This window comes from Mytilus edulis, chromosome 5 (assembly GCF_963676685.1).
Source record: "Mytilus edulis chromosome 5, xbMytEdul2.2, whole genome shotgun sequence".
NCBI classification, from domain to species: Eukaryota; Metazoa; Mollusca; class Bivalvia; order Mytilida; family Mytilidae; genus Mytilus; species Mytilus edulis.
The window spans coordinates 66354189-66369637 of NC_092348.1; the positions used below are offsets into that span (position 1 = coordinate 66354189).

Consider the following 15449-nt stretch of genomic DNA (forward strand, 5'->3'; position numbering starts at 1 on the left):
GGTCATCCTTGTTTTATGTTACGGTCATCTTGAAAATATTTTGATTATGATTTACGGTCATCTTAACGATTTTTTCAAATCGAATTTCCCGTTTCATGCACATTTCTCGGAAGTAATTAGTGAATTTCGAGTGATTCTTGTATAAATTTACATCGTTTCAATGTATGATTTGTAAAGAAAATGATATAGAAACACTTAAACAGACAATACAGAAACTGACCTAATTTTTCACCCGACATCTTGGGATGACCGTGAATGCAGTTACGGTCATCAGCTTTACCCCAGTGGCTTTTGCACGATTTCCTACGATTTAGCAAGTTTATTGCACGCAGTATCACGTGTCACTACGCTGTGATCACTTATCATGAAACGGCATCATTATTCAATAAAATTTAGAAAGGACAGAGATGCAAAGAGGGAGCAGAGTAACTAAAACAAATCTGGAGACATTAATAGAGGTACACTTTATAATTATTAATACATCTGTCATTGTAATTAAATTATTTTGTTCCCATTTTATGGTCTAAAAATTTAGATTTTTTGTACTCAAAAGAAAGATTTTATTGTTTTTTCTTTCAGATAAGATTTTTGTTGAGTGGATACATGAATCATGAAAAAACATTTAAAGCTTTGGTTAGAACATTGTCAATGCTTTCCCTTTTATAATAATTGCTCTTTTGAAATATTCTACGTTGCACATTGTCCGTTTTAAATCCAATTTTCCTCTTACCGGTATTTGATTTATCTTTTAGTGTGTTTCAAACCAGACCGTTCTGATGAGGACCAGAGGCAGAGGAAGGGGTCGTGGTGGGCGTGTTAGAGGCCGCATAGTTAGTGTGGCGCCTGAGACTGAAACAACTAATACACAAGAAACAAATGAGCAAACACAAAATAGTGATACTGAACAGCCAGCTAATACCAATAAAGAGAAGCGCAAAAGAAGCAAGCCATTAGAAATACCACAAGAAAAGCAGGATGAGTTGGCAGATTGGTATAGAGAAAACGAACCTCTATACAACAAAGGTACATGTATTTATTTGCTATGATTTAAAATATTAATACGGAGAATAAATGTCAAAAGATGTTAACCCCACCAGTAGACATAGATAAACTTACAGCATGGTCTTTATATTTAAAAATCAATGTGACCGATTTTTTTCTTCTCTTTCAGTTCATTATCAGTACAAAGATACTGCTCTCAAAAATACACGATGGCAAGCAAAAGCTAATGAGCTAAGGGTAGAGGATTGGAAGACTCTCAGGACATGGGTTGAGTCAATGAGATCTCAGCTCGGAAGACTGACACGAGAAGGCAATAAATCTGGTTCAGGCAGAAAAGATGATACTCAAAGAGACAAATGGATCAAAGAAAAATTTGGCTTCTTGGGTCCACATATTGCCAGAATAGAAACCAGAGGAGGAATAAACGTGTGCAATACAGTTTTCTATTACTTAATATTTCAGTTCACTTTTTTTTACCTTTTATTGTTATTTCCTTTGTTGAATTCCCGTACCTTTTTTCTTTTTCTAAATGATACTTAATGTTCTGATTCTACGAAATTCATTTTACAGCTGTTTCATTTCAAACGTTTGACTTTATCTCGATATATCTTGTACGAATACATAAATAATGTTCCGATTATGTCTGAATATTTCAGCTAAAAGAGAAACTCAAGGCAAAATACGGAACAGATGCTTGCGTTGATTCTCCCAGTGAACATGAGGACGAAGAGGAAAGTCAAGAAGACGATGAAAGAAGGTCAGTAACCATTTACTTCTTTGTATAATTAGTTAAATTGAAACTATATCTTCACATCAGGACTTATTATAATGTTTTGGTCCGTCCGTCCGTCCGTCCATCACACTTATATTTGTAAATACTTTTCAGTTAAAAGTAATTGTATCGGATTGATTGTGCTTCCGGCATTTCTTGTTTTCTTGTTATGAGATAGGGTGTCAAGCCAGTCAAGGTCGTTCAAAACCCACCGTAGTAGTAGAGATAGGGTGTCTTTTTGTATTGTTTAGAACAAAAAATACAACTTTCATCGTTTTTTTTTCTTCTTTAGATCGCAATGTAATCTTGAGGAGACGTCCAGCACAATAGATATTCCCTCTCCTATAGTTACAACAAAAACGAAAAAGAAATACCAGAAGATGCAATCTCCAGTTGAAAAAGACATCCAGGAAGCAATAAAACAGTCTTCTGAATTACAGAAACAAGTGCAGGCTAAGCTGGCTAGTCACGCGGACATGACACCCGAAAGGCAGAACTGGGGACATTGGATGGTCAGCATTCTTCCAGGTATTGACGACAGATTGTGGGGGAGGTATGCTATGCTTTTGTATGTTAATGTTTTGTTACTTGATGAATGTGTACTATACACGGCCGAATACGCTATATAAAAATCGTGTATCATCGAGCAGAGGGTCTATTCTGATTTTTTAGGAGGAAAAACATAACTCCACGGTGCAGTGCAACAACTTTTTGATGTACTGTAGCAGCTTTAAAATTGAACACCATACAAATCGTTTAAGCCTGGTACCAACATCTTGTGTCCGATGATACGCTATGGTAATGACATTAGTTTTTATACCCCGCCACACGAAGTCGCAAGGCATTGTGTAATACCCTTCGTAAAAAACGTTTGGTTGAGTGTCCGTTCGTCTGCGTATTGCCTGTCTGTCTGCTCTTTCGTCCGCTTGTCCATCTGTCCGTCCGTCATCGACTGTTACCAAGTAGTCATTTAAGAACGAATCCATAATTTGTATTGAAACTTTGCTCAATTGTTGAGTACTAAACAGAGAGCTTTTACAAGTTTAATGTTAAGATATATCGAAAACTTCGTTTTTAAGTTAAGCCGTTTTGAAATGAAACTTTGAAGTTATTGAGAGATTTTCATGAAACTTTGCAAAAATATTATATGTAAAGATTGGTGTTTATCAAACTTCAGTATGATTCGTTTTCAATTATTTTCCTCACACTTTCTCAAAAGAATGAGATGTATCAAAAATAATCCATTATAGCTATATTTTACATTAATATGATATTGATTCTCACTTTTTAAATGAATTTATATCAAATTTTTGCTTTCAGGTTTAAAAGAGAGAGTATGGATCTATTGGACAGATTTCAAAATGAAAGTAAGGAGCTACGCAGCCGTGATAAACAACGTCTTCAGCAACTGCAGGTATATTATTCACATATTATTTATTAGTACTAGTATTGTGTTAAGACTGAAAGGTCAGAACATGTTTCGAAATACACATTTCTTTAGTTCACCTGCATATTTTGGATGCCTCGTATGGTAATTACTCTCAGGTAATTGCTGCATTTTGAAATTGTCATGCGTCCGGTCATATATATATATATTTATATATACTACGTATATTAAAACGATATGGTTACAGAATTGGATCCAGGAATTTAGAAAGGGGCGTAGACTATATTTTGTTGACGAGCGGAGCGAGGCGAAATTGTTTTTTTTGTTGTTGCTAAAATCACGTAAAAAGGGGGGGAAAAGTACAAATAAAGGGGGCGTACGCACTCTATGCCCCCCCCCCCCCTGAATCCGCCACTGCTGTGTATCCTTGACTAGGAACTGGGATTTATTTATCTTTAAGAAATCGGCATTACCGAACAAGGCAACAGTACCCCGTACAGTTATGTTAATTATCCTTCCTTGAAACCCCGCATAACCCCAGTTCTAGTACCTAATTCCAACGCCGATGATACACAGTTATTCAAACTTGTTTATATGGTCATGTTTTTTGTTGTTGCAGGGATTCACTGGTCAACAATCTGCATTGGATGTTCCCATGGGCAGCTTCTGTAATCAATCAAGTAATGTTGGGTACCTACCTGCATGGCAGCAGCAATATCAGCTACCTGGACAGGACGTCGCCTTTCTGCAAAACCGGTCTAAAACTCAAGCAGACATTGAACCTATAAGAGCACATTCTGCTCCACCTGTTACAATGCGCACAAGATATTACAACATCAAGTATTGCCAGTGTAATAATGCAATCGGATTCAATGAACGTTGATTCACCCTCATCGTCACTTTTCTCATTATAAACTTATTCATACCAGGAACCGTACAGGTGTTTTAAAGTTTTATATGAATGACATTAAAAGACGACTCTATTATGTAGACAGTTTGTTTATTTCATGTATTATGACAGTTGTCTGTAAAATTAAAAGTTTTTTTGTTTGAGTGATTATTTTGTTGGTTAATATAAAAAAAAGAAGATGTGGTGTAATTGCCAATGAGACAACTCTACACAAGAGACCAAATGACATAGAAATTAACAACTATGGGTCATCGTATGGCCTTCAACATTGAGCAAAGTCCATACCGCATAGTCAGCTATAAGAGGACCCGAAATGACAAATGTAAAACAATTCGAACGAAAAAAAACTAACGGCCTTATTAATGTACAAATAAATGAACGAAAAACGATATGTAACACAGCAACAAACGACAACCACTGAGTTACAGGCTCTTGACTTGGGACAGGCACATGCATACATGATGCGGCGGGATCCCAAAGTTTTTTTTTTATTTTTGATTTGTCTTGTTGTTTTAGTGTTATAATAATGAAATTTTCAATTTATCCTAAGTATGCTGACCCATGCGTGCCATTGTTTTTAAAAGACCAGAAAACTGGTATTGATAGAAGAATTTCTTAAAGTTTAATTACATGTATCATGATAATATTTTTTGATACATTCAAAGTTAAATAAACAAAAGTACAAATCATATACTTATCATTCAAATATACTACGATAAGACAGTTAAAAAACGTTATTGAACCATTCGTTCTTGCCATGGAACTTTTCCTGCAGGTGACGAATAATAGTGTTTAAGATACAGTCTTTGTTGTTTTGCTGCCTTGCTAGGATAGTTGCGATCTTGCACATCATCAATGTCCTTCAGGTTTGTTTCGTCTCGCCAAGCTCCAGGTAAAAGATGGTGGTTCTCGTCTTCTCTGTCTAACAAAATGTTCTGATCACCTGGATATCTTATCCTCATTATATTGTGCAGACAAACACAGGCCAGAATAACGGATACGACATTGTTAGGCTCTTGCTTTAAAGTTGAAAGTAAGCATTGAAATCGATTTGCAAGTATCCCAAATGCGTTTTCAACAACTCTTCGTGATCGCGATAGCCTGTAGTTAAAAACTCTCTCTTCAAGGGTCATGTTCCTCCTAGAAAAGGGCTTCATTAGCCAACTTCTGAGGGCGAACGCGTCGTCACCAACGATGAAGTACGGAATGTCTTTGTCATCATTCGGAAGAGGCTCTGCTTTTGGTATGTGCATATTCTCATCAATTATATGATTTTTTAAGTCTGACTGATTCCAAATTTGTGCATCAGAGCAAGCACCTGGTGCGCCAACGTTAACCCATTTGAATTTATAATTAGCGTCTACTAAGCCCATTAGAACTATAGAATGGAATCCTTTATAATTATAGTATTTAGAACCACCACCAGCCGGACATTTGATAGCAACGTGTTTCCCATCTAGTGCACCTAGCACATGATGAAACTGCCACATATCACTAAATTCTTGCGAAATGGCTAGCCATTCAGCTTCTTCCGTAGGTGTGTTGATAACATCTTCAGCATACTCGGAAATCATTGCTTCACAGACTTGTACTACAAGATTGGATATCGTGTTGTGCGGCACTCTAAATAAATACATAAGTGAATGATAACTGTCTCCTGTGGCTAGATATCGAAGGGTTATTGCTACTTTAAGACCAACTGGCAATGCCTTTCGGTACCACGTGTCTTTCTTTTGTAGCCTTGGTGTTAATCTATTAACAATTTCCTGAAACATGGTTGGATCAACTCTCAAAAAGTTTTTGAAAGAAACGGTGTCTTCACATCTCAATTCATCCAACAGCTGTGCATAAAAACCAAACCGAGATCTTCTACCTATCCAATCCCTTACCCATACCGTGCGCACTCTGCAATCTATTCGTTTATGTCTGTGTCTGTTTAACAACATTCTCAATTTCAAAATATGATTGTGTATCAATAATCCATAATTTGTCATTTCCATCCGTTGTCTGTCCATCTTGCTGTAAGACTGACAAACTACTTTAGCAAATGGCGAGAAATATAGGTACACGTGGTTTGATTATACGTAGAAGAAGGTAATCATGCGTAGTAATACGCATCGATACGTAATAATGCCTAGAATAACGTGATGAAACCTATTAATGCGTACCATGAAGCGTAATATACCGTACAAAAACCTAATGCAACATGGCAGATACGTACTTAAACGTAATAACACCTAGTGATTATAATCAAATACGTTTTAGAACGTATCAGGTACGTTTCTAATACGCATTTCTACGTTCCTTCTACGTTTTACTGCGCTTTTCTACGTTAGTACTACGTTTTCATTTTTAGTCACGTTTGTATTGTGCAGACCAATAGAGCATTTGCATTATTCACGTATCAGAATACGTGCACGGATCGACGTTCACGGATCGAACAGATTTGTTTACAATAATGATTTCACCCCGATCTCAACTAAACTTAAATGCATTATATAATATTTTCATCGGGACCAACTTGACTTTATTTATCCTTTCCTCATATACGTGTTATACGATACGTCGATACGGATACTTGAGCAAATACTTGATTAATGCAAATGCTCTATTACAAACGGCACCGATCACGTATCAATCTACGCATAACTACGTATATAGCCGTTTTAAGTACGGATCGATACGATTCACTACGGATATTGCCGTTTCGCTACGTTTTAAAAACGTAGCAAAACGGGATAGCCGAAACGTGACAGTGTGACTGGGGCTTAAAAATACATGTTTAAAATGTCAATATTCAATAAATATGAACTCTGCATACCTTTAAATTGATAACATTCATGATTCACTGGGTATAGAGTGTGTGTGGATGGTCATTTGTCATTATATCTTGGGTTTAAAGAGCAGGAATGATTTTCTGAAAACAGAAAATGTAGATTGTTGCTAAGATAAAAAGATCAGCTAGGATATAAAAGATAAAAACTTCCCAACAAATCAAATTTTTTGAAAAATATACTAAGGTAAGATAATGAAATTTTATAAAAAGGTACAGTAGATATTTACATTTTATTTTTATTTTGAAAGTTTACTTGCACTTTTATTAAAGATACTATCATTTCAATTTTTTACTTTTGTTTAAAAAAAAAATAAATAATAATTAAACTGTCAATTGTTCTTGAACAATTGAGAGGTCTTTCCTTTCGCAATGTAAAATACATGTTCAAATAGACGTAGAATGTATTGAAAAGCTTTAAAACACACTGAAAATCCTTTAAATAAGGTTAAAAACACTAAATTCGCTATCTTGGACATGACCTTGACCTTTGACCTTTTGACCTTTGTCAAGGTCATTAGTCCCCAATGTCATTGCTGAAGACCCCATGGGTCTAGGACCTTCGGTTATGTAGTAAAAGCTGATTTTGTCTTTTCAGAAACGTAAAAGAGGCTTTATGCCCCTTAAAAAAAGGTCAAATCTCTGCGGTCAAAATGTAACAAAGTTGCGCCGTAATGACCCAAACATTTTCCACTATTTAAAATTTCTGTAAGTATAATGGTTTCTGAGATTATCCCATAACAAGGTGTTAGGTCAAAGGTCAAGGTCAACATACAAATTTGACCTTGAGGTATTTTTCAAAGATACATGAATTGATGATGATTGGTGAAGATCCTAGGTGTCTACGACTTACGGTTTCTGAGTTTTGGTGTTCCACCGACACCGGTTAATTTTCATAGGGGCATAACCCTACCAATGAGTCGTTGAATCTTTTCGATCCAAATGTAACGAAGAACCGGGGTCTGGTCCTGAACAAATTTCACCCTTTGTTTTTTTTCTACCTATTACGGTTACCGTGTTGGAACGATAACAAGGTTTTTTGGTTTCGGAGGGATTACTCCGAACCGACAAAATATTTCGACTCACAGGGTGAGTTCCGGATAGGTATTCATGACACCGATACAAAGTGTGAATATGAAAGCGACACGTCTTACGGTTACGGAGGGAAATTTTGTCAAAGTTTGGCGGAACAAAAAGAATAATAATAAACGGAAGAAATACAGTAAGGTCTTTCCCTTTAGTAAAAGGAAAGACCTTAATAATTTGCATCGCATAAATAAATTATAAAATAACAATTTTTTGGATTGTATTTTTAAAATTCGTTGCAAGATTCAACATGTTTTTTAAAAATAAATTATTGCATTCAGACTGGATAAATAATTTTTTTAACCTTTTTTTTTTAACGATTCCCTTTTTGAGTAAGAAATCAAAATACATGATAATAAAATTGAGAATGGAAATAGGTAATGGATATATTCTTACAAATGAAACATCATTAAATATATAAAATTTCATGAATTTCTATCAAAATGGTATATTTCCATTGTGCAACTTTGTGTTTTTCTTCTTTTTTTAGGGAATAGGGGTGGGGAGGACACATGTTCTTGTCTCGAAATTGTTCTTATCTATTGTATATTTTGATATAACAATTATTTTAGTATAAAATAAGGTAAAATAACAATTCAGAGGAAACTGCCTGTGGGGGAGCGGAATGTTTCCATATCAAATTATTGTATTTTTATTTTGTTATATTTACTTGCTTGATTATTACGTTTACTTTGTCTCTAAAATAGATCTAAAATATAAATGTAATTTTTTGAATTATTATAATAAGTTCAATTTCATTGCAAAATAGGGTCGAATAATACCTTATTGCAGTGTGTCCTTCACTCATCCTTCTGTGTTAAACTGAAGTTTTAAAACCAGAAAGAAAGAAAAAAATAAAGGAATAAGACTTTACAAATGTAGGTGTAGAACCACTTATTCGGACCTTGTCAGAAAGAACATACCAGACAGTAGCACACATTATAAACAAAATAGTTCCTACGCATAGTTGTATCATTGTGATTAAAAAGTGATTTTTTTGTAGCTTGTATATTAGATGAAAGCTTGGGGACTTGAAAACACTGTAGAACTCTTGTTGAAAGTTCCTATGAATAAATAAAAAGTTTATAAAATTATAATAGGAGGGCACATTTGCCCTGTCGTTCCGAACAGAAGTTCCTAATTTTATACTATTAAACTTCCAGGAACTATTACGCTCTAATATGCAATTAAAGGTATGTTAAAGTACAGAATTTTCCAGCAAAAGTCAGGACAAGGTATATAGTTTTGACATGATCGCGATCGAAATGACATCCATTTCAATTGAAAAAGTAGCCATAATAATGACATTACAGAACTTTGATATAGAAAGCAAAGGGGCTATGAATAAGTGGTTTAATTCCATATATTATATAAATGACTTTAGATAAGTATCACAAATTTTTCTGTAGACTCAAATCTCAAATTATCAATGCATAAATTTTATATTAAAACTTATATGTTGTTACATAAAAAGTAAAAACACCAAAATACTGAACTCCGAGGAAAATTCAAAAAGGAAAGTCCAAAATCAAAAGGCAAAATCAAATTTCCAAACACATCAAACGAATGGATAACAACTGTCATATTCCTGACTTGGTACAGACATTTTCTAATGTAGAAAATGGTGGATTGAACCTGGTTTTATAGCTAGCTAAACCTCTCACTTATATGACAGTCGCATACGTTTTCGTTATAATCCGATGTTAAATAATGATACAAAATGTACTAGGATCAACGATTTCGTTTTTGATGTATTTACCAATCGGCTACTAGTCGGTAGAGAAAACATAGATATATTATTTCGACTTTTTGTGTTGTGTATTCATCTAAAAAATACATGATCTTGAAATTAGAGATTTAAGGATTGTAAGACAAATTTGACAACGTGTTTTGCCGATTTCGAGTATTTTTCTATACATGTAATCCGAAACTTGTCTCTAGGTCAACTGTCATTTAAGGGATCAAATGTTATTTGAAATATTTACTGCATTGAGATAAAAAGATAAAGGATTTGCTTTTTATTAAAAAGATGTGCCATATATAGAATGAAATTCAAAACAGTGTGGTTGTGGCCATTGATTGACACATTAAAATTCATCCATTGACTGGGACAATTTACGTGAACGTTTGTCTGTAACGATCACTGTTCACGACGTACCTACGATAGACATTTAAACTGTGGGGTCACCAAGGTTTCTTAACGCCTATAATTATTAAATAATTCGAAAAATTATTCAGAAATAACCTTTATGTTTTGATTTATATAATTGATATAAATCAAAACATCGTGTTATTTCTGATTATTTTTTTTCGAATTACTTTATTAAAGTGTTGAGAACCTTTGGTGACCCCATAGTTAAAGTGTCTTTAAAAAGTACACAGTGAACAATGGTCGTTACATACAAACGTTCACCTAAATTGTCCCAGTAAATGGATGAATTTAATGTGTCAATCAATGGCCACATGCAGCCCCACTGTTTTGAATTTCATTCTAAATAACTCGCACACGTCTTTCTGTTTATTGCATTCGAACAAACTATAAGGCTAGATCAGGCTACTTTAATTAAAAAAAACCCAACATATTTAATTAAAAAAACTATTTGATAAGTTAAACCGTCACGATATAACCTAGACGTATATATCATGTCTATTGTTACAAAGCTAACAGAAAAATATACCATACATTTAACGATTGGTTAAGACAAGCAAATTCTTAAAGCAGTTCTAAAATGATCTGGAATGGTCGTCCTTCTTTTCTTTTATTTATCATGCCATTTTTCTCTATTCGTTATATTTTTTTGCCCATTATTATGATGATAAATTCTTAATTCATTTTGGCCATTATTATCTATTCTTTACTTATTTTGGCCATTTTTATCTATTCTCAATATCTTCTACAGTAAACTGTTCATTTTGTGGATCTATTTTTGTCTATTATTTGAGTATGGTTTTTTCAATCTTCACTATTTATCCATTTTTATCTACTCTCAAAATCTTCTACTGTTCATTTTGTGGATCTATTTTTGTCTATATTATTTGAGTATGTTTTTTTATTCTTCACTATTTACCCATTTTTAATTAATCTGTAAACCCAATCCTGATCCTCTTCCGCTAATTTATTCTAGTTTTGTTTAATTTGTTAGTTCTCTCTCTACTGGGTTAAGTAAAGGGAACCAGGTATACATGTATTTGTACCTACGAAACGAAAACTAATTTTATATACTATTTTAGTTAGAGGAGGGGTTAAGGCGTCTGCGTAATGCTATAGACTGTGTTGCCTTAGAAGTAAACTGACCTTATTTTATTTTTATTATTATATCAAATTTACCTTTATCACGACCGAATTATGAATGATGGGACTATTAAAGTAGTCCGAATATGTTATCAACATTGCATGTTATCTTTTCCATTATGTATGCATACGGTCTAATGACGTTGTCTCTATCCAACAAAAAAATCGAGATCTACAAAAGGCTTGATGTTATCCAAAAAGTACACAATAGAACATATGCTTCTGTCTCTGAGAACACTTACCAAAAGACCTTTATTCCATATTTCAAAACAAAATCTTGAATTTATTATTTTTTTTAGCACATAATAAATAAGTGTATTGATTTTGAATGAAACTTTATAGTCTGATATGTTTTTGTTTACTCTCTGTCTACTGGCATTTGAATCACAGAAAGGTCATATCACATAGTGTGTTGCTTTGAAAATCAGGACTCGTATGCATAAAGATATTCATGTTATAATTATTTGTTCCGAATGAACGGATTTTTCTTCTTGTCCTACGATAAACTAGTATTACCGCTGGAAATCTTAACTAGGGTTTTATGCATATCACTCCAGACATCCATTCAAAATATTTGCCATCATTGGCTAGATTTTGAGCAAGGTTGTTTCCAATAATTTTAACCAGATGATTCATTAATTATATCATTCTACAAGGAAAACATCCGAAAATGTACTCCATACATATGATGCTCATAGCTAATATGTTTACAGAATAAAAGGTCAAGGGGCCTCGGTGGCTAAGTGGTTTGAGTAGTTACTACTGCAATCACTAGCCAGTCAACACTGAGGCTGAGAGTTCGAAACCCGCTCGTGCGGGTGCACTCGACTTCAATCTTAATTTTACTATCGAAGGTCGGTGGTTTTCTCCGGGCACTCCATCTTTCACCACAAAAAAAAAAGAAACTGGCCGCCACGAAATAGCCTAAATGAGGTGCCTAAAAGTGGCTTTGTAAAAAACATAAATTAAAATCAAATCAACAAAAGGTCATGCAAGATGTTTAGTTAAAATGTTCTAATTTTACTACCTTTACTTTAATTAAAGGAATAGGTGATTGGTTACATCATATAGTACATTTATTGCAATATTATGGCAATGTTTGAGAATGAACAGAAGTTTCATTGAGATATGTGAAAGACACAGCATATATACCAACGCAAATAATTTATATTGATAGGTTGAGAAGAACGAAGTTGAAAAATTATTTAAAATTTAGCTCTCGGATTTAATGCTAATATAAATAAATAGGTTAATTGGTAGATTGTTTGATTGGTATATATTAGTTCAACTTGTTTGATTGATTGATTAATCGATTGGCTGATTGATTGATTGATTGATTGATTGATTGATTGATTGATTAACCCGATTGCATTGCACTATTGATATGAAATATGTTTTTGAACGACCGATACACTGACAGAAATAAGATTTAATGTAAAGATGAGATGCAGTATTGTTGCCAATGCGACAATTATTCCAAAAAATTCAAATGGAGTGGATGTAAGCAATTATGAACAACCCTATGGCGTTCAACAATGAGAAAGAACCCATAATGAATAGTCAGTTTTAAGAGACCCCGACATGAAAATATGAGCCAATTCAATTCGGAAAACTATAAACCGTCTAATGCATAAAAAAATAATTTACGAAAAATAAATATGACAGACATGAACCAACGACAACTAATTAAGTACAGACTCCAGACTTGGGTCAGGCACATAAAGCATGTGGCGGGGTTAAACATGTGTGTGAGCGCTTAACCCTACCCTAACCTGGGCTAGTTGTTTAATTACACAACATTAGCAAAAAGTATAAAATCAGTTGAAAGTAACTTTAAGGCTTAATTTATCAGAAATATACAAACAAAAGTACAGACAGGACATATGGCAAGGTATTTATCCATCTCTCATCCCTAGCAACAAAAAAGACAAACGCTAGTCATATCCGAGAGTACTCGCAGTTACTAACTGAAGCGCCATGGAACCGATTCTATAAATGGTTTTCAAATATTATGCAAATATCAATTATATGAAAGTCACTTTGAAAGTCCAGACTTTGTATAATTAGAAACAAGATTTGTTTAGATAAATAAAAGCAGCTTTATTAAAAGCTATTATCATTAAAAATAGTTATTAATCATCATAAATGAATTGCACAATATGTGAAACAAACTTGCAGTGTGTGCAAGAATACATGAATTACAAAATAGTGGGAACTGTCTATATCAGCTGTTCAGTCTCGGCATTAATTTGAAACTGACTTTATTTTCTGAAAACGTTTGTAGGACCAGATCAATCAATACCGGCTTATAAAATAGTACATGTACAATGTGCGCACAAAGATTAAAGTAAATCGAAGTGGCCTTTTAGTTGACAAGTAAGATTTTTGATAATTCCAACCATTTCAAAGGATAACATAGGATTAAATATGATGCATTAATAACATCTGAATGAGGTAATTATGTTGTAAATCATGCACGGATCCAGGGGGAGGGGTGTTTTGGGGTTTGGAATCCCCCTTTTTTGGACGATTAAGGCATTTAAATGGGGACATATAGTTGGAAAACCTCCCCCTTTTGTCCTGGGTAAGGAACCCCCCTTTTAAAATGGCTAGATCCACCCCTGCAACTTTGAAAGATCAATCCGCAAAACAAACACGTTTACAAAAGTGAAAATAAGTATGACCTATAGTTTTGCGGAAAAAATGCCAGGAAATAAAAACCGGAAAATACAAATGAAATACATGAATGAAGGCTATTACAAATATACTAGATAATATATTACTATATATATACTCATAATTATAGTAAAACTAAAATACCAATCAGTATCCATCTTACATCCAATGAACTTAGTGTAAAGATCCCATTAACAGTGAAAAAAAAATTTACTGATAACAAAATCAATATAATAATAAAAGCAATATTCATATTTAAATTAAATACGGTGCAAATTTGTACAATAATGAGACCGAGTTTCCTCGTTTGAATTGTTCTGCATTTGTCATTTCGAGGCCTCTGATAACTGACTATGCGGTATGAGTTTACACATTGTTTAAGGCCGTACGGTAATTTCTAGTTGTTTATTTCTGTGACATTTCCAGGTCTGTTGTTATATGGAGAGTTCTCAATGACAATCATACCATCACTCCTATATTTATATTGAATGGTATGTTTAATGCCCCGTCACACTAGACTACGATCGCAACACGCTCACCGCGATTAAAAATAAATTCAGATCGTAGTGTAGTCGCGGTATGAGCAGCATGAAAATGTAAATTTTCGTTGTTTTCACGATGCCACTACGTCCTAATTACGCTTCTATAACGACCCCGCTACGATCATACCACGTTCTCACCACGCTTATTGTGCGGCATCACTACCATTATAAAGATCTAACTACGCTCATTACGTTATCACTACGACCATACCACTATCTATCTTATTGCAACTCGAGCTGACAACACGTCTACTGGAATTAAAGCACGCTCTTATACGCTCTCAGTAATAACGTCCACATCGTGTATCATATAAATACTTTCCCATTCCTTCAATTTCTCATTAATACGCAGATTTATCGGAAACACCACAGTCATGCCACCGAAGTCTACAAGAACTGGTGGGCGTGGTGGTAGGGCTAGAGTTAGAATCAGAGGGGCCTCTGATACTTAATGTCTTAAAGTGATGGCAAGTTTAAGTCCAGGCGACAGTGCTCTTCTCAATACAGTATCTGCCTTCTTGGTTCTTGGACCAACTCTGTAAAGACGTCCATCCAACATATCTGGTTGCATTTTCAAAAAAATAAAGAAGGAAGGTTCATCCTTGATTCCTAAATCGTTTATAAAATGATCATAATGACCAAACTGAAGTCTCCTTTCTGTTGATAATCAAGGATGAACCCAGAATAACTAAGGATTGAACCCCGCCACATTCTGTATGCATGTGCCTGTCCCAAGTCAGAAGCCTGTAATTCAGTGGTTGTCGTTTGTTGATATGTTACATATTTGTACATAAATTACGATAGTACAGCGACCTTTGCGATCTTACCACGACTATAAATTTCCTGTTTACAAAACTTTGAATTTATCGAAAAACTAAGGATTCTCTTATCCCAGGCATAGATTACCCTAGCCGTATTTGACACATTTTGTGGAATTTTGGATCCTCAA

General features: G+C 34.3%; 2 protein-coding genes across 2 annotated transcripts; one reads left to right on the forward strand and one right to left on the reverse strand.

Moving 5' to 3' along the window:
• Positions 1-301: 301 nt before the first annotated feature.
• On the forward strand, positions 302-4214 carry LOC139524260 (uncharacterized). Its single transcript, XM_071318987.1, has 7 exons — positions 302-458; positions 753-1023; positions 1172-1428; positions 1659-1759; positions 2067-2327; positions 3095-3188; positions 3781-4214. Exons 1-7 carry the CDS (start codon positions 408-410, stop codon positions 4042-4044), a joined length of 1299 nt encoding a protein of 432 aa, XP_071175088.1. The 5' UTR covers positions 302-407; the 3' UTR covers positions 4045-4214.
• Positions 4215-4586: 372 nt separating this feature from the next.
• LOC139522486 (putative nuclease HARBI1) lies at positions 4587-5900 on the reverse strand. The gene has a single exon (XM_071315982.1). The coding sequence runs from the start codon at positions 5844-5846 to the stop codon at positions 4806-4808; it is 1041 nt and encodes a 346-aa protein (XP_071172083.1). The 5' UTR covers positions 5847-5900; the 3' UTR covers positions 4587-4805.
• Between the last annotated feature and the right edge of the window lie 9549 nt (positions 5901-15449).

What these genes read in the sequence shown, in the direction of transcription:
- LOC139522486 (XM_071315982.1), bottom strand. Translation starts at nt 5,846, where the DNA reads ATGTTTCAGGAAATTGTTAATAGATTAACACCAAGGCTACAAAAGAAA.
- LOC139524260 (XM_071318987.1), top strand. Translation starts at nt 408, where the DNA reads ATGCAAAGAGGGAGCAGAGTAACTAAAACAAATCTGGAGACATTAATA. An exon ending in GACGACAGATTGTGGGGGAG is followed by an intron (nt 2,328 to 3,094) that starts GTATGCTATGCT and finishes TTTTGCTTTCAG; the next exon opens with GTTTAAAAGAGAGAGTATGG. An exon ending in AACGTCTTCAGCAACTGCAG is followed by an intron (nt 3,189 to 3,780) that starts GTATATTATTCA and finishes TTGTTGTTGCAG; the next exon opens with GGATTCACTGGTCAACAATC.